The sequence below is a fragment of the Amphiprion ocellaris genome, chromosome 11, assembly GCF_022539595.1.
Source record: "Amphiprion ocellaris isolate individual 3 ecotype Okinawa chromosome 11, ASM2253959v1, whole genome shotgun sequence".
Classification (NCBI taxonomy): Eukaryota; Metazoa; Chordata; class Actinopteri; family Pomacentridae; genus Amphiprion; species Amphiprion ocellaris.
Window position 1 is genome coordinate 34,012,973 of NC_072776.1, and position 24,723 is coordinate 34,037,695.

The 24,723-nt window shown below is 36.1% G+C and overlaps 2 protein-coding genes across 3 annotated transcripts in view; both read right to left on the reverse strand.

Annotated features, from left to right (window-relative positions):
• kalrna (kalirin RhoGEF kinase a) overlaps positions 1–1,199 on the reverse strand; it is a 167,934-nt gene extending 166,735 nt beyond the window's left edge. For both annotated transcript variants that reach the window (XM_055014947.1, XM_055014946.1), the window contains exon 1: positions 859–1,199. In XM_055014947.1, the coding sequence (XP_054870922.1) occupies positions 859–925 (67 nt within the window). In that variant the 5' untranslated portion in view covers positions 926–1,199. The remainder of the gene's footprint in view (positions 1–858) is intronic.
• An 11,132-nt stretch (positions 1,200–12,331) lies between these two features.
• The window catches only part of LOC111579981 (aryl hydrocarbon receptor-like), a 45,926-nt gene continuing 33,534 nt past the window's right edge, over positions 12,332–24,723 (reverse strand). The window contains exons 7-11 of the mRNA XM_055015550.1: positions 24,126–24,328; positions 23,746–23,855; positions 21,195–21,336; positions 17,771–19,346; positions 12,332–16,836 (exon numbers count right to left, since the gene is read on the reverse strand). Of these exons, the coding sequence (XP_054871525.1) occupies positions 16,687–16,836; positions 17,771–19,346; positions 21,195–21,336; positions 23,746–23,855; positions 24,126–24,328 (2,181 nt within the window). The 3' untranslated portion in view covers positions 12,332–16,686. The remainder of the gene's footprint in view (positions 16,837–17,770; positions 19,347–21,194; positions 21,337–23,745; positions 23,856–24,125; positions 24,329–24,723) is intronic.

A 24,723-nucleotide genomic window follows, 5' to 3' on the forward strand; every position in this document is an offset into this window, starting at 1 on the left:
ATATCTTCTTAAATTATTTGTAAAGCCAAAATATGGACATAAATATTGATCTGTGATTGGTTGATTACCTATTAAACCTAAAAAATAACAGATTATTGTGGAAAATATCCAACAATTTATAATCAAAAAGCAGCAAATTGTCATATTTAAGTAGAATTTAGCTAAATATTGTGTATTTTTGACCCATAAATGACTCTAAATCAGGCAGTTATTGATCTGATTATTGATTATCCACTAATTATCAGCAGGTTTTATTAATTTTATTCACTATTAGTTGAATTAAAGCAGCAGTTTGGGGTGAAATCTAACATTAATTCAGATTATTGATGAATCAGTGAGTCTCCATCACAGATCACAGCTTCATGTTGTGTCTTTGTAGATGCATCACTGCTACACACTACTACACACACACACACAGTAACACACACACACACACACACACACACACACACACACACACACACACACACACACACACACACACACACACACACACACACACACACACACACACACACACACACACACACACACACAGTGCTATTAAAGCTCCTGCAGCTGCACAGATTTTGCAGATTTCTTGTTTCCTCCCGGATTCTATTGTGGAAATCAGCATCAACACACACACACACACACACACACACGCACACACACACACACACACACACACACACACACACACACACACACACACACACACACACACACACACACAACCAGCGGCACGTTTATCCGGTAATTGCAGCCCGTTTTTCCCCGTTTTCTGCGCATTTTACGCACGGTCCGGTCCGGTCCGGTTCGGCTCCTTTCGGCTCGGCTCGGCCCGGTTCGGCCCCGGAGCGGCTCCCCGGTTCCTACCTGTTTTGTAGAAGGCATCAGTGTCGGGGTCGCTGGGCGCCTCCTCGGCCGCTTCTCCGGGGTTCATGCCGGAATCCGCTCGGTTCCGATCCGCCGCCTCCGATCCGAGCCGCGGCCCGGTTACATGTCTCCTCCGGCGGCCGCTCGGTCCGTCTGGGTCCGGCTGCTGTGGCTGCTGAGGCGGATCGAGGCTGGCGTCGCTCCGCTCTATTGTTCCCGGTGCAGCCTCCGAGTCTCCGCCAGGGTCCCGCTGCCTCCCGCCTCGGAACCGCCTCCTCAGGACCGACCGGAGCAGGAAGTGTCCGGATGGAGCAGAACGTTCATGTTCCTGGTGGGACACACTGTTAGAAATGTGCTCTGAGATTAATAAAAATAAAATCATCAGTGGACGGGGGTTAATTAGCAGCAGTTTAGGTCGCTTTCTAGTCATTTTATGCCACATTTTGAGCTTTTTGTATTTTATTTGACGTATTTTTGTCGTTTTTGCGTCTTAAACCTTAAGTTGTGATCATTTTGTTTCACTTTTTGGTCTTTTTTGTAGTATTTTTGGCCATTTAATGTCACTTTTTGGTCATTTTGCACCTTATTTTACGTATTTTTTGTCATTTTTTTCATGTTAAAGCTTGAGTTGTGATCATTGTGCATAATTTTGTTTCACTTTTTGTAATTTTTTGGGCCATTTTATGTCATTTCCCGGTCATTTTGCATCTTATCTGACATATTTTTGTCATTTTTTGCATATTAAACCTTTAGTTGTGATCATTTTTGCATAATTTTGTTTTCCTTTATGGTAATTTTTTGTCATTTTTTTGGTCATTTTGTTTCACTTTTTGGTGATTTTTTTGCAATTGTTTGGCCATTTTATGTCAGTTTGGTCATTTTACATTTTATTTTACGGATTTTTGTCATTTTTGCATGTTAAACCTTTAGTTGTGATCATTTTGCATAATTTTGTTTCACTTTTTGGTCAGTTTTTGTAATTTTTTTGGCCATTTTATGTAACTTTTTGGTCATTTTGCATTTTATTTTACATATTTTTGTCATTTTTTTGCATGTTAATCCTTTAGTTGTGGACATTTTGTGTCATTTTCCGTAATTTTTCAGTCTGGTTGTGCATCTTTTTCTTTTAGTTTAATTTTTTTTTTTTTTTTTTTTTAAGTTGTTGAATATTTTATGTCCTTTTTTGTCATTTTGCTTCTTATTTTACGTACTTTTTGTCATTTTTCCATGTTAAACTTTTAGTTGTGATCATTTTGCATAATTTTGTTTTCCTTTACGGTCAGTTTTTGTCCCCTTTTTGGTAATTTACAGTAATTTTGTGTCACTTTTTGTTCATTTTGCTCCTTATTTTACACATTTTTGTCGTTTTTTTGCATGTTAAACCTTTAGCTGTAGTCATTTTGCAGAATTTAGTTTTCCTTTATGGTCATTTTTTGTCCTTTTTTGGGTTATTTTGCATAATTTCTGATCATTTTACACCAATTATTTGTCATTTGTGTCATTTTTTGGAAATTTTATGATTTATCTAACACATTTTTATCATTTTTTACATGTTCAACCTTTAGTTGTGGACATGTTGCGTAATTTTGTTTCACTTTTGGGTCATTTTTTGTAATTTCTTGGCCACTTTATGTCACCCTTTGGTCATTTTAAATTTTATTTTACGTATTTTTGCTGTTTTTTGCGTTTTAAACCTTTAGTTGTGGACATTTTGCATTATTTTGGGTTTTTGTGGTCAGTCAGTAATTTTGGGTCATTTTGGATCATTTTTTGGTCATTTTATGCCACATTTTAGTCATTTTCTGTCACTTTCTGGTAATTTTATGTCACGTTTTGTTCTTTTTGTACCTTTTTGTACATAGTTTTGTCATTTTTGCATGTTGAACCTTTAGTTGTGGACATTTTGCATGATTTTGTTTCACTTTCTTGTCATTTTTGTCAATTTTTGTTCATTTTGCATCATTTTTTGGTCATTTAAAGCCACATTTTGGTCATTTTGCACCTTATTTTACACATTTTTGTCATTTTTGCATGTCACATTCTTAGTTTCAGTCATTTTATGTCCCTTTTTGTTAAATTTGGGTCACTTTCTCGTCATTTTACATAATTTTTGTTGATTTTGTAAAATTTTTGGGTCATTTTGTGTAATTTTTTTGGTCATTTGGTGTCATTTTATGCGTCTTTTTTAGTTTTTGTATGTAAAGTCATCAGTTGTGGCATGTTAAACCTTTAGTTGTGCTCATATTGTGTTATTTTTTGTCGTTTTGCTCCATATTTTACATGTTGTTGCAATTTTTGCATGTCACGTTATTAGTTGTGTCCATTTTGCATAATTTTATGTGAATTTTTGGGTCATTTTGCATCAGTTTTAGTAATTTTATGGTCATTTCGCTCCTTGTTTTACTTTTTTTTTGCCTTTTTGCATGTTAAACCTTTAGTTGTGGGACATTACATATCATTTTGTGTCATTTTATTTTGTCATTTTGCACCTTATTTTATGTCTTTTTTTTTTTTTTTGCATGCCATGATGTCATTTTGGATCATTTTGTTTCCCTATCTGGTCATTTTATGTCAATTTTTGTTCCTTTTATGCCATTTTTTGGTCATTTTGCACCTTATTTTACATGTTTGTGTATTTTTTTTTCCATGTTATACCATCGATAATGGTCATTTTGCATCACTTTTTGGTCATTTAAGGCCAGATTTTCATCATTTTGCATTTTATTTTACATATTTTTGTGATTTTTGCTTTTTTTGCACGTTTAGTCTTTAATTCATTTTGAATCCTTTTCTTTCAGAAAAAAATAGAGAAGAGAGATGCTAAAGTGACAAAAACATTGAAGTCACACTGATGTGCATTTTTAATGTTGTTTTATTCATTTTTTCCCCTCGTTTTTCTTGTTTTGTGATTCATTTATGTCTCATTTTTTTCATTACTGGTTGTTTGGTCTCATCATTGTCGTTTTTTGTCTCACTTCTGGTATTTTGAATGTTATTTTGTTAATTTTTTGTCTCGTTTTTCTTGTTTTGTGTCTTATTTTCACCTCATTTTTTGTTATTTTCTGTGTCACTGAGGTCATTATGTGTCTCTTTTTTCATTCAATTTATTAAAATATAATTTTTTAAAACTTAGATTTAGTTAATTTTCCTGCTTGACCCATATTTTACACGTGATGCATTCAAGGACTGTTGGAAAGTAGAAAACTGAACCAATTTTTTTTTTCAGTTTTTACGGTTTTTGACTGATAAATTCTGTATTTTTGGTGATTTTTCTACAAAGATCAAACGCCTTAAAAACCTGCTGGTGGGTTTTGGGGTTTGGGGGAGTCGTAGCTGTCTTGGTGGCCAAACATTTCCACTTAGAGGTGATTTATAGCTGCAGAAATGTGGATATTTCCAGATGAATAATGGATTTAGTGCAGGTGTAACACGTGTTAAATGAAAAATCTGTCTTGAAATGAGTGAAACACAAGATAAAACCTGAAGAACTAAAAGCATTAGAGTCTAAACCGTCATTAGATGGATCAGATCTGGAACCTTTAAGGGTTAAACTGTGATTTTTAGCTTCAGGAATGTGAGGATGTTGATCCGCTGCCAGTTCTTACATTAGAGAAAGTCGCATCATTTCATCATGAAGATGCTTTTCTATAAACACGGTTCTGGAGGTTTTTAGAGAGATTCATCCTCACATTCTTTATCCTCTTTAACCTCCTTCATTCAAAGATAAACTAGAGTCGGCTGCAGGTTAGAATCATAAAGATTATTTCATATTTCACATCAAACCTCATTACTCTAAACATGAACACGCTGATTCATATTTTTTTTTAATTATATTTCAACTGAATTTTACCCTTTAAGACCTGAACAGAAACTGAACCTAAGCAACCAAATATTCTGCATTTTGTAACTAAGAAAGTAATTTAACTTCAACAGTTAAAGCTTCCTGTTGGCCGCACAATGGCATTTTACAAGAAACAAGAAACATTACATTTATTTTCATCAATATTGATAATAATATTTACAATATATATATGTGTGTGTGTATATATATATATATAATATATATATATATATATATATATATATATATAATATATATATATATATATATATATATATATATATGTTTGCATGTATATATAAAAAATAAAAATGATATTATCATGACTATTTTTATTTATATATGTAAATAATTATAATACTTATTATTAGTAGTAGCATTATTATTGTATAATTAGATTATTATATATATATATATATATATATATATATTATATATATATATATATATATTATATATAATATATATAATATATAATAAAGATATATACTAATATATAAAAAATATAAGGATATTATAATAATAATAATAATAATAATAATAATAATAATAATAATAATAATAATAATAATAATAATAATAATAATAATAATAATAATTATTATTATTATTATTATTATTATTATTATTATTATTATCATATTTATTATTCGCATTATTATTATGATTACAAGTATTATTATGGAACTATTTTATATGAACACTAAATTAGTTTTAAGAAATAACTAAATGATAATAATGCTAACAATAAGAATAATAATAATAATAATAATAATAATAATAATAATAATTATTATTATTATTATTATTATTATTATTATTATTATTATTATTATTATTATTATTATTATTATTATTATTATTATTCGCATTATTATTATTATTTAAACATTTTTTTAAAAACGATACACAGGAAAATTATTGAGTTTTTGAGGTAAACAACAAAATAAATCACCAGAAAACCAGATAAAATAATAAAAAACCACCAAAAATTTCAGATCAAATCAAGGAAAAACAACAAGTAGAACAAAAGAAAATAGAAAATGAAACTATTAAGACTTGGATAAAAATAATATTATTTACAGTAAATATTTCATAAATAAATAAAGGGTGAAAGAGAATAAAACAAACCAGTAAAATTAAATTAAATTAATGACACTACATAAATGCAAGTCTAAAAAAATGTTTTATGTCTTTGTGTCGACCAGATTTCTCCAGTTAGTGCCGTGAGACAACCTCTAAACTGATCACAATCATCTTTATTTTAACATAGAACTATTTTAAATGACCAGAATGATCAAATAAATGTGTTTTCTGATGTTTAACTGCAGTTTATCTGGTTAAAAATGAGGTTTTAGGGTAAAATCATTCCAGATTTTCAGTAGAAATAAACATTAAAACTCTCTGTGGATCTTTTCCAGCTTCTTTTAGCTCTTTGCTTTGGTTTAAATTCACTGATCGGTTCAGTCTGTTTTGATCTAATTAACCTCTTTATCAGAAAAACGCTCCGATCAATAAACTTCATGCTGAGAATAAACTGATTAAACAGGAGCAGCAAAGATTCAGCAAAAGCTAAACATCTGTGAGGCTGAAATATTTCAGTCTGTCGGCTCGTTTTCCCCAAAAAAGATTAAACAAACCCCAAAACACTAACTAATCTGAAGGAGGCAGCAGGTTTGTTCATTTAAAGATCTTTAACCTTTAATTTCTGATAATTGATCACCTGAAGAAGAAGAACAGCTGATCTCTGACTGTGTGCTGCTTCCACCTAGTGGACAAAACTGTGACACAAAACAGCTGATATAAAAACTACAGACAGGAAATCAACAGAAAATGAGGCAAAAGCACAACTGACCAGAAAGACTTTAAAAATTACCAGAAAATGAGAAAAATTAATGAAAGTCGTCCACAATGACAACTAAAGGTGTTAGATGCAAAAAAACCACCACATAGACGCCTAAAATGAAACATGAAATGAACAGAAAGTGACGTAAAGCAGTCACAAATGGTGCATAAAGTAAGTAAATGGCAAGAAAGGGACTTAAATTTCCCCCCACAAGTGAATAAAAATGACCAAAAGTGATATAAAATGACCACAACTGATGATATGACATGCAAAAAACAACATCAAAATGACACACAAAATGACCAGGAAGAGGTGAAAAATGACCAGAAAGTGACACAATATGGCCAGAAAGACTTCAAAAATTATCAGAAAATGGGAAAAATTAATGGAATATGGTCCAAAATGACAACAACTAAAGGTCTGAGATGCAAAAAATTACACAGACACCCAAAAACGAAATATAAAATAAACGGAAAGTGACACAAAATCTCCAAAAAGTGACATAAAACAGTAAAGAACACGACAAGAATACGACAAAGACACTAAAATATGACAAGACTGATGCAAAATGACATGAAAGTGACATAAAATGACCACAATGGATGATGTGACATGCAAACAAACTACGACACTAAAATTACCCAAGAAATGGACTTTAAATGACCAGAAAATGAATAAAATGACTAGGAAGAGGCACAAAATAAACAAAAAAGTGACACAAAACAACCAGAAAGTGAATAAAAAAGACAATAAAATGACACAAAATGAACAGAAATTGACTTTAAATGAACAGAAAGGGACACAAAATCAACAGAAAGTGAATAAAAATGACCAAAATGATAAAAAAGTTACTTTAAATGACTAGAAAATGGCACAAAATGACCCCAACTGAGGACGTGACATGCAATAAAAAATGAAAAAAACCACTAAAATGAGACACAAAATGACCAGAAAGAGGCACAAAACAAACAAAATATGACATTAACTAACCAGAAATGGATTTTAAATGAACATAAAGTGACACAGTTACCAAAAACTGACCTAGAATTACCAGAAATTGACAAAAAATGAACAGAATGTGACTTAAAATGACCACAGCTGTGACACGCAAAAAAAGCAAAACTGCTAAAATGAGACATAGAATAAAGAAAAGGTGACTCATAACAACCAGGAAATGAAACAAAATGATCAGAAAGTGGGAACAAAAAAGGACCAGAAAATTACTGAAGTGTTAAAAAAAAGTGACCAAAAAATTAACAAAAAAGACTTACAAAGATCAGAAAATGACTTAAAATGATCAAGAAGTGACTTTAAATTACCAGAAACTGTCATAAAATGACCACAGCTGATGATTAGATTAGCAAAAAAAATACATAAACACTAAAATGACACACAAAATGAACAAAATGTGATTTTAAATGACCAGAAAGTGAAGCTCAACTACCAAAAACTGACCTAGAATTACCAGAAAGTGACACAAAATTAACAAAAAATGACTTTAAATGACAAGAAAGTGACATAAAACTCTGATGAAACATCTCAGTTTTAATTTTAACACTGGTTTGTTCATCTAGAGATGTTTAATCTTTTAATTATCAGATAATTGATCACCTGAAGAAGAGGAACAGCTGATCTCTGACTGTGTGCTGCTGCCACCTAGTGGACAAAACTCAACATTACAGCTGGAAAATAAAATGCTTTATTTCAGTTAAATACGGTGGCCGAGAGGTGCAAGCCAAATTTACATAATGCAAAACACTTTTACAACCTCCAAGACAAATTTACAAGCGACAAAACACTTTTACAAGTTCGAAAACACTTTTACAAGTCCGAAAACACTTTTACAAATCCAAATGTAACCGGAAAGGGAATGTCCCAACTCAGGGGTTGAAGCGGAAATGACGACAGGAGCGGCTAATACAACGGACAACGAGCGGGTGATGTTTTGCCCGTTTTGTGGGGAACATATAAACCGATTGACGCGGTTTTGTTTTTCGTGTGGTCGGTCTTTAGAGTGTTTAAATGGCGCAGATCAGACCGACAGAGTGCATTAGCCGCTCCTCGTCGTCACTTCCGCTTCAGCCCCGGAGTTGGGACATTCCCTTTCCGGTTACATTTGGCTTTGTAAAAGTGTTTTCGGACTTGTAAAAGTGTTTTGTCGCTTGTAAATTTGTCTTGGAGGTTGTAAAAGTGTTTTGCATTATGTAAATTTGGTTTGCACCTCTCGGCCACCGTAGTTAAAGCCTCACTGGATAACCCTAACTGATCGTTTAGTTTAAACTTGTGTTTTATTGTCATTATAATTTATTTACTTATTTATTATTGTTGCTCTTTAACCCCCCAGAGGTTTAAATCCAGTTTAAATTGAGTTTAAAACCAGTTTAAATCCAGTTTAAACCAGTGTAGTGCCCACAGTGACCAGCAGGGGGAGACTCAGACTGTTTCTGGACAACAAGGGGAAAATAAGAAGATAACAAAGTGTCATTTTTGAATGTGAAAAAACAAACTAAATGAAAGGAATAAAAGTGTGAAACACTAAAACCACTGACATGCTAATTAAAGTTCAACAGAAACTACAGATGGTATCCTAGCAACCGTCTCACGCTATTTTCTTTCTTTTCAAAATGTCTTCAAGGCTGTTTTTGGACAATAAGCAAATAAAGCTTCTACAATCACTGGAATTTATTTAACTCTTTGGAGAAAAACTGTATCAGTGTATAGTTTTAATAGAAGGATTTGAAGTTGGTGCAAAATGAGGTCATGAGGTGGTAACGACTGCAAACACAGAGATGCAAACAAAAATTACTGCCAAGAGACAAAAAACAGTCGCTGAGTGACGCTGAAAGACCACAAAGACACCCAAAACAACCACAAAACAACTAGAGAGACGTGAAACAACCACAAAGACACACAAAGTGATAGTAGAGAGACGCAAAATCTCCATAAAAGGACAAAAAATAAAGACAAAATGAAAGGAAAAGACACGAATTGGCCACAGAGAAAAGCAAAATAAACACAAAGACATAAAGTGATTGCAAAGAGATGCAGAATGACCACAAGGAGACACAAAAAACACAAAGACATAAAATGACACAAAATGATGAGAAAAAGACACAAAACTATCAAAAAAGACACAAAATGACTACAAAAAGACACAAAGTGGAACAAAAAGACACAAAAAGACCACAAGAAACACAAAATGACAGAAAATTACCACAAAGAGATGCAAAATCACACAGACACATGAAGACACAAAAAACACAACAAAACACAAAATGACCACAAAAAGACACAGAAAGGCAGAAAATGACTGTATATAAACATAAAATGACCACAGAAAAACAAAATAAGTGTGAAGAGACACAGAATGAGCACTATATGAGGCTAAAGTCCTCAGAGACACTAAGTTTTCCATAGAGAAAGTAAACTTCTAACAAACCTCCACTGACAGACTCAGTGAGACAGAAACTAAACGATGGAGGACGTTCGTTTCCTTCATTAGCGCTCAGAGTGACTCAGAGGAAGCAGATGTTCAGATGATGATTCATGGATTCATTCCTAAAAACGTTGCTGTGTTTGAGTCAGACGTCTGACTGGAGGACCAACGAGGAGCTGATTTATTCTGATGATTAATGTTCTCTCTGAGCCTCGGGCTGATCTCCACTCTCCCTGCTGCAACATAAACAACTTCTTCATTCTGATGATCATTCTGTTCAAGTTTGAAGAAAGTTTCAGCTCAATTATCAAGATTACAAGATACCCGATGTCCACGCTGCATTGTAGAGATGTGTCAACAAGACAGTCCAACAATGTCCAGAGCCTTCAGCATCTCAGGGTGGATCTCGTCCACCCTGGAGGAGCTTCCTCCACAGAGGACGTGTTTTCTGGGTTCAGGAGTTCCTCAAAGTGCTCTTTCCACCACAAGATGATGTCCCCAGTACGGGTCAACAGTTGTCCACCCGACTGTACACAGCCTGGTCAAAGCCCTGCCTCCCCTTCCTGAGGTGTCCAACGGTTTGCCAGAACTTCTTCAAGGCCAACCAAAAGTCCTTCTCCATAGCCTCCCTGAACTCCTCCCACACCTGACTTTCAGCTTCCACACCTGCTGCAGCTGCCGTCCTTTTGGCCAACCGGAACCTGTCAGCTGCTTCAGGAGACCTCCGAGCCAACTAGGCCTCAACAGCCTCCTTCTTCAGCCTTCCCTCACTGCTGGTGTCCACCAGGTTTTTGGTTTCCCACCATGACAGGAACCAGTGACCTTCAGACCACAGCTTCTAACAGCTGCTTCTACAATGGAGGCTTTGAACATGGACCACTCAGACTCCATGTCCTCAACCTCCCCCAGGATGCAGGAGAAACTCTTCTAGAGGTGAGAATTGAAAACCCCATGGACAGAGTCCTCCACCAGATGATCCCAGTTCTCCTTCACTACACGTTTGGCTTTACCAGGTCTGTCCAGCAGCTTTCCATCAGATCCAACTCTCCACCAGGTGGTGATCAGTTGACAGCTCTACTCCTCTCTTCATCCGAGTGTCTGAGACATACGACCACAGGTCTGATGATACGACTATGAAATCCATCATGGACCTTTGACCTAAGCTGGTCTGGTACCAGGTACTTATGAGAACCTGATGCTCCAACATGGTGTTTGTTATGACCAGTCTATGATTAGCACAGAAGTCCAATAACAGAACACCACTCAGGTTCAGATCAGGCCGTTCCTCCCAGTCACCTCCTCCAGGTTCCTCCATTATTCCAAGGTGAACGTTGAAGTTCTCCAGGAGAACTATGGATCTCCAGACCCCCTTCCAGGAACCACCCAGAGACTCCAAGAAGGCTGAATACTCTGAACTGCTGTTTGGTGCATAAGAACAAACAACAGTCAGAGTCTAACCCAAAACCCTGTGGTTCTCCAGGGAGAACTCCAACAAAGCAGCGTTCAGCCGGGGGTTCCTGAGTTTCCCCACAACCACCCAGATCCTCTCACCCTGGGCAACTCCGAAAAGGAGAGAGTCCAAACCCTCTCCAGGATTCTGGTTCCAGAACCTTTGCTGTGTGTGGAGGTGAGTCCAACTATATCTAGCCGGTATCGCTCCACCTCCTGCACCAGGTCAGGTTCCTTCCCCACCAGTGAAGTGACGTTCCACCAGAGCTAGTCTACACCACCAGGGGGCGGTGCACCTAGACACTGTTCCTGCCTACTGTCTGGTGGTCATAGCACCCGATCCTGATCTCCTGTCCAGTGAGAGGTGGACCTTCTGGATGATGACCTCGTGTTTCTTCTTCAGACTATACCTGACCGAGCCTCACGGGGCTCCAAGGCTCAACCACCAGACGATCTCCAGTACTTTTTGACCAATTTTTGATAAATTTTTGGTTCATTTTGGACACATTCTTTTTTGTCATTTTGAAAAAATTGTAACAATTTTGGACCATTTAGAGTAATTTTTGAGTTGATTTTGACCAAATTTTTACCAAATTGTGAGTCATTTTTGAGTCACTTCTGACCAATTTTGAGTCACGTTTGACAAAAGTTTCAGACCATTTTCAGCATATTTTTGTTGGACAAATTTTAAAAATAATTGACAATTATCGAGTCATTTTTGACAAATTTTGACCAAATTTGGACCGGTTTGTTCGTCATTTTTTTTTTACCAATTGTCACATTTGACAAAAGTTTCAGACCTTTTTCAGCATGTTTTTGTGGGACTTAAACACTTTTTGCATATTAAAATGAAATTTATCAATAAATAAAAAAGGTTATTTCAGAGTAAAGAGTCAGACGGTTTAATGTGGTAAAGATTTATTGATGTTAAAATGCTTCGAAGCTTCTTCACAGTCAGGAGTTTTCTGTCCAGTGAATAAAAACTGGAGAGTCCGAGTCAAACGCTCGCGTTTTCTTCACCGTGAGCCGCAGAAACATCTTTTAATCATCAAAATAAAATAAAACATCTGAAAGGAAGCAGTCTTTAAGTCTTTAACGTTATCGTGGCTACGCAAAAAAAAAAAAAAAAAAAAACCACAAATGAAACGCTTAAGTTTTATGGCACCGATTCAGGCTGAGTCCCGTGTTTAGTGACGACAGAAACTATTTACAATTAAAAAACAAACAGAGAACCAAAGAATGAACAGAGGAGGTGTTTAAAAATAGTGCTGAACGACATAAACTATGTACAAGCTGACATCAACATATTAAATATATCAAACATTTCTGCCGTAGAAAAAAGAAAACGTTTCACAGAACATTTAGAGTCCAACACCTAAATGGAAAAATCTCTTTTCAGCATCTTTTCTTCGACTCGGCTGATTATTTACAGGAAACATTCAGAACTGCATCCGTCCAGAAGATCGAAAACTCACATTTGGTTTTTATCTCGGTTTGTTTTTCTGTGTAGAACCTGAAAGATCTGAACCTGAAGACTCGTTTAAAGGACGATTCTGATCATTTTAACCCTGCAGAGTTTCAATTTTATTAATTTATTATTATTTTATACATGAATTATTTTAGTTTTGCTCCTCAAACAAACATTTATCACCAAAAATCTATGTCCATTTTCATCCAAACACTTTAAAATCATTAAAAATTTAAAGAATTCAACCATTTCAGAACCTTATTGTCGACCAATTTTTTGGGTCATTTTTCAACAATTTGAGTAAATTTTGATCAATTTTGAGTCCCGATTTTTGACCAATTTTTTGAGTCATTTTGGACACATTTTTTATTTTCTTTGTCATTTTGAAAAAATGTAAATAATTTTGGACCAATTTTTGAGCAACTTTAAACTTTTTTTTAAAAACCAATTTCGGAATATTTTTTGACCATTTTTGAGTAATTTTCAAGCAATTTTTAAGTCATTTTTGACCAATTTTTGGTTCATTTTGAACACATTTTTTATTTTCTTTGTCATTTTGAAAGAAATGAAATAATTGAGCCATTTTGAGTTGATTCTGACCATTTTTGAGTTATTCTTGATAAATTTTTTAGTTTTTTACCATTGTTTGAGTCCTTCTGAACCAGTTATTGAATAATTTTTGAGCAATTGTTTTTCATTTCTTTGTTATTTTGAAAAAAAATTAAACAATTTTTGACCAATTTTTGAGTCATTTTGGACACAGTTTTATGTCATTTAAAAAAAAAATTTAAGAATTTTTGACCAGTTTTTAAGTAAATTGTGACCAATTTTTGAAATTGCTTTGCAGCAGTTTTTGTGTCAGTTGTGAGTCATTTTTGATTAATTTTTGAGTCATTTTTTAATCAATTGTTTAGCAATTTTTTGACAAGTTCTTGACTGATTTAAGTCACTCTGTACAAATTTTAAGTCATGTTTAGTAAAAGTTTCAGACCATTTTCAGCATGTTTTTGTCGCACACAAATTTCGAATTGTGGACAAATTTCCAAAATAATTTTTTGATAATTTGTGAGTAAATTTTTTGCTACTTTGGACATTAATTTTGAGTCATTGTTTCAGACATTTTGACCAATTTTTGACTGATTTAAGACAAATATTAAACAATTCTGGACATTTTTTTTGTTTAAAAAAATCTGTATTTTTAAACATTTTTTTAAATCAAATTTTGATTAATTACTGGACAGTTTAAATTTTTCTGGATGTATCTGTCATTTTAGACAAACAACTTTGGACAAGTTTAGTTACTTTGGACAAATTTTGGAATGTTTCAGTTATTCTGAACAATTTTTAAAAAATCTTTTAGGACTCGTTGTCATTTAGGATGAATATTGAATAATTCTGCACCAAATTATGAGTTTTAAAATAAAACAATCTTGATTTATTTTGAACAATTAATCATTTTGATCAACTTTTCAGTTAATTTGAACCAAATTTTTGGTCATTTTGGGAAAATTTTGATGAATTTTCAAACATTTTTTTCAGTATCTTTTGAAAAATTTGGAGATATTTTGTAGAATCGACCATCAGAAAAACTAGAGGATGAAAATGTTGGAGATTAAAGTTCGTTTCCGTAATTCATGTAAAAATCTGGTTTTCTGTTGAGAAAACTGGAGCTTTTTTCTGCTTTCCTTGAATCTAAAACAGAGATAAACAGTTAAAGTTATTATAGAGGCATTAATAGAAACTCAGGAGGTGGAAATAAACCAGAATCTTCCTTTAAAACAAGAAAACTCAGACGTCTGAGGAGGAAATCTGAGATGAGGATTCATTAACCTCCAGTTATTTAAATCCTCCACAGTAAATGATTTATGATCGAGTACCTCTGAAGATTCACATTTTCTTTTCTTTGTACAACAATCAAGAAACGTGTTGCAGGACATGAATAAATACGGAGAATTAATCCTCTAATCTTTAAAAGGAGAAGGAAGAATAAAAACAAAGAATTCAAGTGGAGGAGGAACATCTGCATGACGTGGAGCTCTGAAGAATAAAGTGCAGGATCAGTTTCTAAGCATGACTTGAGGTTTTCTACGGGTTTAATCTCAGCGCTGAAAAGCCTCCAACAGAGAAACGACTGAAAGTTTTACATTCTGGAGACCAGAGTCGGTCTGGATCAGATACAAAGCAAACATCTGGAGGAGAACCTGAGCTGCAGTCCCTTAGTTTCTGGACTTTCTGCTGATTTTTGGATGTTCGTCAGGTGGAAATTGTTGAACAGACACAAATCTGATGCTTGGTTTGTCCTTTAACTGACTGAAAATAACGAAAAATGTCCCATTTTATGTGACTAATGTTAAATAACATTCATGGACATAGTATTTGACTAATTTTGCCCAAATTTGATTAATTTTGGACAAACTTTAAATCATTTTGGACCAAATTTGACAGTTTTCATATATATATATTCTGAATCATTTTGAACAATATTTTCAGACATTTTTGACAATTTGAACCAAAATTTCAAGTATTTTGGACGAAATTTGGTAAATCTTTGATAATGTGAGTCGTTTTGGACATTTTTAGGTTTATTTTGGACCAAATATTGAAGAATTTTGGACACATTTTTGTCACAGAATTTGCTCACTGAGCATTTTTGACCACATTTTTATGCATTTTTAGCTCAAATGTGGATTTGTTTTGTACACGTTTTGAGTCATTTTGGTCCAAGTGTTTGGTGACATTTTAGTCACAGAGAAATTTTGATGAATTTCGTAGAAATTTTAGGTCATTTCAGACAAATTTTGATAAATTTTCTACATATTCTGAGTCATTTTGGACAACATTTTCAGACATTTGTGACAATTTCAGTCATTTATGACATTTTTAGAATCATTTTGGACAAGTCATTCTGGCCAAAATTTCAAGCATTTTGGACCAAATATTGAAGAATTTTTGGATTTTTTTTTTTGTCACATTGATATTTTGATAAATTTTGGACAAACTTTTATTATTTTTGGACAAATTCTGATTAATTTAATCAAAATTTTAGGTCAATCTGGACAGATTTTGATTCTTTTTGGACAAATTTTGACTCATTTTGTAATTTTTTAAATTATTTTTGAACAAATTGTGATTCATTTAACCTAAATTTTAGGTCAATCTAGAAACAGCTGGATTATTTTTGGACAAATGTTGATTTAGTGTCAATTGTAGGTCAATCTGGACCAGTTTTGATTATTTTTTATCATATTTTTTGTCACATTTGACAGGTTTTGAACTGCAGTCGGTTGGTCTCCAGCAGCTTCTCCTTCTTTCTTTCTACATTCATGAGGTGGAAACTGCATGACGCTAATTATCCATAAATCTGCTGCTTATTTTCTCATTTAACCCATAAAACATCTTGATTAAGCAAAAATCTCTTCAGATTCTGATGACAGAAGACAAAGAAAAGCAGCAGACAAGGACGTTTCTGATGATATTAACTCACATTTTCTTCTTCATGTTGCACCAAATGTAATCAAATCCTTCATGAAACTCTCCATTTGTCGTATTTTCTAACCGGTGTTCTGCGATGTATCTGAGCACAGATCTATAAAATAACTCACATTTAGGTTGAAATAAACTGAGAACTCTTCACTGCATTATTGTAAACAAAGAACTCATAATATGATAATTGGACTAAAATCCCTCCAACGGCTGTGAACTGAAAGGAACCAACACGTTAGTTGTGTGTCTGTTGTGTTGTTGGGTTTGTAAGGCTGCTGCAGGCAGTAGTGGGTCTCTGCTGGAGGTCAGAGGTAGAAGCCGGTGGCTGGCGGGTCGGCGAGGCTCGGGAGCGTCTCCGGTACCGGCAGCTGGACAGCAGGTGGCACCGGTCCGTTACCGTTGGGTAGAGAACAGCCAGACGGGTAGGAAGTGTTCAGGATGCAGCCGTTCTCCATCTGCACCAAGAAACAGGAAGTTATTCACTGTTTAAGCCTCTAAGCAGCAGTTTGTCTCATTTTAACTCACTGTAGGTTCATTTTCACTGCTATATAAAGAAACAGAACAACATGAGGGAGGCAGAACTCAGAAATGTCTTTTGTCAGTACGACATAAATCATATAAAAAGAAAAACATTTAAGTCATGTTGGAAAAGTTTTGAGTCATTTTGTTCACTTCTGACAAAATTTGAGTCAATTTGGGCAAATTATGATTCATTTAGAAGAAGCTTCAAGATCATTTTGCAGAAGTTTCAAATAGTTTTGGACAAAGTTTTGATCATTTTGCCAAAAAGTTAAAACAAATAGTTAGCTAAAAGTAATAAATAGTTAGCTAAAAATAACAAATAACTAAAGGTAAGAAATAGCTAGACATAACAAGTAACTAGCTCAATGTAACAAATAGTTTACGAAGATGAAAAAACTAATTACCGAAAAAAGCAGTAAATAATAAGCTAGCTATTTATTTTTTATATTTAAATACAGTAAAGTAATGTTTTAGCCAAAAGTATTAGCTAACACTATTTAGTAGTTTTAGCTAATTATTTCATTCATTACCTTTGGCTAACTGTTTATTTGTTGTCATTTAATCATTACTTTTAGCAGTTACTGTTAACTAATTATTTATAACAATAAAAACATAAACAACAAGTTCAAATTTGATTCCTGCGGGAAGCATCTTAGGCTCAGAAAGTTCCTCCACAGAGACAATGGTGAAGAATCCCAAAAAGTTCCTCAAGGCTCTTCAACTTCTAAGAGTGAACATGAGATTCAGCTAACAGCTCTTAGAAACAGAATAACTCTGAAGGCCTTTATTACACTTGGTGCTTCTAAAAGCTAGAGCAGGTTCTGATTTCAGCATCATATCATCTGGTCTGTGTTTCAGCCTCCTCACCTTACTGTGACTGGGGTCATGTTGGATCTCGGAGGCCACCATGCCGTAGTGGTCCAGCTGCCTGCAGGGCTTCCCCACCCCCAGGATCTGCTCCAGGGAGGCGTTGGGCGGCGGACACTGCGACAGGCTGGACAGAACCTGGGCTAGTGGTACTGGGATCTGCTCCGGCTGCTGTTTGTGGTTCATCCCCTGGAAGGACGAAACCATGGCCTCGGTCGCCTGATGCTGCCTCCCAAACAAACCACCTCCACCCAAAGTGTAATCCGCATTGTCAATTTCGGGCATGCTATAATCCATGCACGACTCTAGTGAGGTGTTTGTCAGAGGTTTTTGGCTGTTGTCCAGGCAGGAAGTGCCGCCCAGACCCTCGCTGAACCCGAAGTCCTGCCACTGGGACTTCCCTGCCGAATGCTCCCTGCCGGAGAGGCCACTCAGTCCGTTGAGGTTGGCCTTCTGTTTGGGATGGCACTGCTGGGGGAGCTGGTTCTGGATCTGGGCCTGGTAGTGTTGGTGCTGCTGATGGAGGTCCAGGTCCAAGGTCTTGTCGCTGAAAACAGTCTGCGGAGTGTTGAAGTGTTCCAGCTGAATCCCTGCGGTGGCCAGAATGTCCTGTGCCGTCCACTGTCCGTTGGGGATCGGCTGGTTCTGCAGCAGATCTCCGTTAGCTAACGTGTTCGCCAGCCGGTCTCCCTGCTGGGTCCAGTCATGTGACACTTTAGCAGTTCGCATGCTGAGGTGCTGCTGCATCTGCTGCGACAGCTGCACGATGGGAGTCTGTCCCACCAGAGGAGGCTTACAGTGAGGAAACTGCATCTGCATGTTAGCATCGGGTGGAGGGTTGCTTCCAGCCAGCGACACCGTGGAGGAGCTGACTGAGGAGGTGCTGGGAGGCGCCTGAGCTCCGTGATCCGAGGAGTCGGTCTTCCCCTCGATGGAGTCGTAGATGTAGGACAGGATCTCGTCGTTTGTCAGCAGGTCATCCAGCGTCGGCACTCGTTCCGGGTCCATCTCGACTCGGATCATCCGTTCGTCCAGCAGCAGCAGCTCCAGGTCCTCGGCGCTCAGCCCGAGACCCTCCAGAGCTCCGAACAGGTCGCCGTTGGAACAGCCGCCCTCGTCAGCGTCCACCACCCCCTGACCCTCCAGAGAGAGCGAGTCCAGGGTGGCCAGCAGGGGGTCAAAGCTGGTTCCGGCCTCGGTGACGCCCGGAGGCACCGTCCCGTTAGCCGGCTCGTCCCAGCTCCTCCTCAGGCCAGAGGGTTCTGGGTCAGAGAAGCCCACCTGCTCCCCAAAGAAGCTGCTGTGGAACGACATCTTGGGCTCCAGGGCCGGCTGGCAGACATACACCGACTCGTCCTGGCTCATCAGCGCCCCCAGCAGGGAGCCGGGGTCCACGCCGTCCCTCACCAGCCGGTCCGTCCGACTCTTCTTGGACTTGCTGCCGTTCTTCTCCGGACCTCCGTCCCTGAAGCCAGCGATGGGATGGTTGGCCTGGTAGAGCAGCGCCTCACCTGTAGCGTAGGTGAACGGTAGATGCATGGAGCGCTTACACAGGTGTTCGCCTCCTTCTTCATCCCTGCAGAAACAGGAAACAGGATTATTATCTGGAGACCTCAACATGGAAACACACTGACAGTAGATCTAAGTAGCTAGCTAGAGTTTGGGTCTCACCCCCTGTCCATGTCTGAGGGTGCCATCGGTGCTTTTGTGAATCAGTCTTTGCATAAATCCAATCCAAGCTTGGTAAATTATTATTTTTGCTGAAAACTATTATATTTACCCACATATTGTGATATTATCCATCTGATTACCAAAGCCCTGATTTGAAAGATAAGTTATCTCTTAACAAAAATTGTCAAAATGACACCATTTATCAAAACAAAAACATTTGGTGGATTTTTAACTTTCCGACAGTCCTAGAATGAACTGTGATGTAAAATTAACCAAAACTTAAGCTACAAATCACAATATTTCATCAAATTCACTTTATGCTACATGTTTCATTGTGATATTTGACAAAAATAAACCGGTTACGCCATAAAAAACTAAAAATTCTGATCTCCTCGACTGACTCAGCTGTGACCAACAAAAATTCGAACTTCTCGGTTGAACTGCAGGCAGTGTTTCCACAGAGAGACTAATGAAAACTTAACATATCTGAGTGATAAAATAAATACAGCATGGCTCAGAAACAGTGAACAGAGAAGCAAGCTGTTGGAGATCCATCCAGCACGGTGAAACATCTTTCTACTGATGATGAGCAGAGTGGAGAGGAAAAGTCTATATAGACTCGAAGCATGGAAATAGTTCAGTATTTGTAGTATAGCACCTGTGGACAACGACCAACCGACTCAAAATTTGACTAAAAAACATCCAAAATGGCTCAAAAATTGACATTTGAAACATTTCAAATAATTTTGGACATTTTTTGAGTTATTTTAGACAATTCTTAAGTTAGTTTGGATAAATTTGTATGACTTTGGACACATTTTAAATGCAGCATGGCTCAAAAACGGTAAACAGAGAAGCAAGTTGTTGGAAGATACATTTAGCATGGTGAAACATGGAAATAGTTCAATATCTATAGTATATGGAACACCTGTGGACACTTGGAAAAATTTTGGACATGATGGGTCCAGGTCAATGATTTACTCTGTACTTTTGTTTGATTTTGGGAGTCATTTTTGACACCTTTTGAGTCATTTCAACAATATTTAGCTCATTTTGGACAGTTAAGGTTTTTTTTGGACCACTTCTTGTCAGTTTGGGCAAATTTGGACCCATTTTGAAAACCTTTTGAGTAATTTTAGACAAGTTATTTTCATTTTGAACAATTTCTCAGCAATGTTTTGGCTGATTTCTGTAATTATGGACACTTAATTAGTCATTTTCAACAATTTATGAATCAGGTTTTGGGCAATTTAGGACCATTTTTTGTCATTTTAGAGACTTTAAGTCATTCTGAACAGGTTTTTAGTCATTTTGGCATGGTGTCTATATTCTAACAAGCCTATCTGGTACAATTTGGTGGTCGATGACAATATACACATTCAACAGTTTGGGGTCACTTAGAAATGTCCTTATTTTTGAAAGAAAAGCATTTTTTTCCATGAAGATAACATTAAATGAATGATAAATCCAGTGTAGACATTGTTAATGTGGTAAATGACTATTGTAGCTGGAAACAGCTGATTTTTAATGGAATATCTCCATAGAGGTACAGAGGAACATTTCCAGCAACCATCACTCCTGTGTTCTAATGCTACATTGTGTTAGCTAATGGTGTTGAAAGGATCATTGATGATTAGAAGACCCTTGTGCAGTTATGTTAGCACATGGATAAAAGTGGGAGTTTTCATGGAAAACATGGAATGTCTGGATGACTCTAAACTTTGGAACGGTGGTGTATCCTCTGGTTACGTACAGCAGAGGCCTCTGGGTGGCGATGATGTAGTCCGGTTTTCCGTTCTTGTAGACCAGCCTGGCGTTGGCCTGGACCCACTTCCATCGGTTCTCCTTGGTGAGGAGCCTGAACACCGTCAGACCACTTTCTCCGGTTTTCATCACTGCAGAAACAAAAACAAAGTTAAACTCAAATAAAAAAACATGAATCAAGTAAAACAAAAGCAGCTGGAGGTGACTGAAGGACAAAAAACTCATCCATACTCAACAATTTCAGAGTCATTTCGGACACTTTATTATTCATTTTGGTCAAGTTTTCTGATGCTTAGCACAGATTTGTGTCATTCTGACACAGTGAACAGTTTGTAGGTCATTTAGGACCAGTTTTTGGGCCATTTTGAAAAAATTATTGTCATTTCAGACATATCTTGACTCAGTTTTAGCAGATTTCTGCCATTTTGAACAATTTCAGAGTCATTTTGGACACATTTTCTATCATTTTAGACACATTTTTTGTCACTTTGAACAACTTTTCTGTCATTTTGAAGACTTTTTCTGTCATTTTGGACACATTTTGAAGCCTTTAGAACTGTTGGTTGTTGCTACTATGCCATAAAATGAACCTTTCAGACCGGTGGAGCTGCTTCATGTCGTTTTCTGCCTTTGTAAACATCTCTGACCTGCTGGCCTCATATCTGACCTCTGCGGTGTTTATTCTGTCGTATGGATCATCGGCCTCGGAGGCTTCGCTCTGCTGGATTTGTGAATCCTCGGCTCTGGCAGCTCTGCAGCTTTGCTCAATCTGCTCCCTAATCCAGCAGGATTACTCTGAAAGCTGCCTGAACTCTGTGACCAGGTTGGTTCGTCCAGACCAACTTTTCTGACAGACTGAAATAGCGACGTGTTTTTATGTCGCTAATCTGACAGAAACGATCCAGCAAACATCAGTCCTCTGTAGCCACGTCTGGAGAGTTCACAGGAAAATACATTTACATTTCAGTTATTTAGCATGTTAGCTTAGCATTATGTGTTCATTTTTAACTGTGGGAAGTTTTCTCAGATGAGCTGAGTTTGGGATCCGTTATTTACTCGTCAGTGAATAACAGAAAAATCCGTAAAAATAACAAACAAAAAAAAACAAAAAACAAAACAAGAGAAATTCATGGTGATAATAATAACAATAAATGTCAGTAAAATAATTCAATTTTTAGCAGTTTTAAAGTCTTTAACCACAACTCTAGGACCAGTTCTTCATTTTGGAGATTTTTTGAGTCATTTTGGACAAGTTTTTGTAGTTTTGGACAATTTTTGAGTAATTTTTTGACAGCTTTTTGTAATTTTAGACAAGTTTCAAATTACATAGCGCAGACTTTTTTTTTTTTTTTAGTTTGGACCATTTCGTGTCATTTTGGAGACTTCTGAGCCATTTTGGACAAATTTTGAAAAGGTTTTATGTTATTTTGGACAAGTTTCCCAGAAATGCAGGGCAGGTTTCTGTCATTGCAGCACATTCTGACTTCTTTTAAACTGTTTTTGAGTCAGGTTTTGGGTTATTTAGGAACAGTTTCTATCATTTTGAACAAATTTTGAAAACATTTCTGGTCATTTTGGAGAAGTTTTTGTAGTTTTTAACATATTTTGAGTCTTTTAAACAATTTAGTGATGTTTGAGCCATTTGAAGCAAGTTTTGGGTTATTTTGGACCAATTTTGACCCATTTTTGGAAAATGTCAAGAAATTTTGGACAAATTTTGGGGAGAAAATTTTATTTGCTGGCAGTTTTTTGTCATTTTGAATAAGCTTCCAAAAGTAGGGCACATTAAACACATTTTAACGTGTTTTAAATTGGTTTTGAGTCATTATACTTGAGTCAGTTCACTTTTTGAGTTATTTCGGACAGTTTTTGTGATTTTGAATGATTTTGAAAATGTTTCTTGTTATTTTAAAGAAGTTTTAAAAACTTTTTAAAATCATTTTTGAGCAGATCGTTGTCCATTTTTGTCTTGTTTGAGTCTTTTTTTGGACAGGTTTTGGGTTATTTAGGGCCAGTTTTTGTCATTTTGGAGACTTCTTGTTATGCAAGACAAATGTTGACTCATTTTGGACACATTTTCTGTAGTTTTGGACACTCTGAACAATTCAACAGATTTTTGTCATTTTAGACAAACGATGACTCATTTTGGATACATTTCTGTCATTTTAAAAATCATTTCTGATTAATTTTGGCAGATTTTAGTCCTTTTGGACACTTCTTTAGTCAGTTTGACTCATTTTGAGCAGGTTATAGGGTTAGTTTTAGTAGTTTTGAACAGTTTTATGTTAATTTATAATATCTGTGAAACAAAATTTCAAACTAAGGTTTTACAGACCACAACTATGATTAAATTTGATGTAAATTCTGAGTTATTTTTCTTGTTGACACTTCGATGTACATTCAAGCTGCTGGTCTCTCTAGAAAAGTCCAGTTTTGCCGTTTCATTTGATGTGTTCAAAACTTTGCTGCTCGATTTACTTAGAGAGCGATTCAGCTGAGAAGCAGGGATGTAAAACTGGATGCTAAAAGCTTCTACTTACTCCTGACATGGTTTTCTGCACAGTACAACATGTCGGCTGCATGGATGAACTGATAACCAGAACCTCGAACCCTCAGTTCAGCCTCGGTGTAGCCCAACACGATCTTCCCCCTGCACAAGAAACACAGCATTCACTATTTAGAACATCGTTTGAGGCACTTTTTCCATGTTTATTTACAGAAAAATTCATTTTAAGCAGAAAAATACTGCACATATAACATTAAATCTACTATTCTAACAAGCTAAATGCAGAAAAAAAGTGTTTTCTGTTGTAAATAAGACGCTAAATGCAGAAAAAACGTATTTTAAATGTCAAATCTAACATTAAATGTACTATTCTACCGAGCTAAATGCTAGCTGAGACGCTGCAGACTTCCTTACTTTGCGTCGCAGGCGAGCGGCGTGAAGTCCAGCTTGTGTTTGGTTCTGAAGATCATGTTCTTGGTTCGGATCTCCAGGATGGACGGAGGCTGCAGAGGAGTGGCGATGGCGAACAACGCCAGCTGAGGCGGAGCTTTTCCTCCGTTTTCCTGCCGCTGGTTCTGGCCGTGAAGAAACTTTAACCGACCCTGGATGTTCAGAGCCTGGAAGCAGAACAGACAGTTTATGGATGGGAGTCAGGTTTACGCTTATTTAGGACCGTTTTCTGTCATTTTGGACAGGCAATTGTCAATTTTGAATAATTTTTAGTTATTTTTGACCAATTTTTCTCATTTTTGGATATTTCTTTAGTTATTTAGGACAAGTTTCTAAATATTTAGGGCAGATTTCCATCATTTTGACTATTTTTGACCAGTTTTTGATCTTTTTAGGAGCAGTTTTCGTCAATTTGGAGACTTTTTGAGTAATTTTTGACAGATTTTTGTCATTTTAGACACATCTTCAGTTATTTTAGACAAGTTTCTAAATATTTTGGACAGGTTTCTGTTGTTTTGAAATTTTTTTGAGTCTGGCTTTGGGTTATTTAGGACCAGTTTTT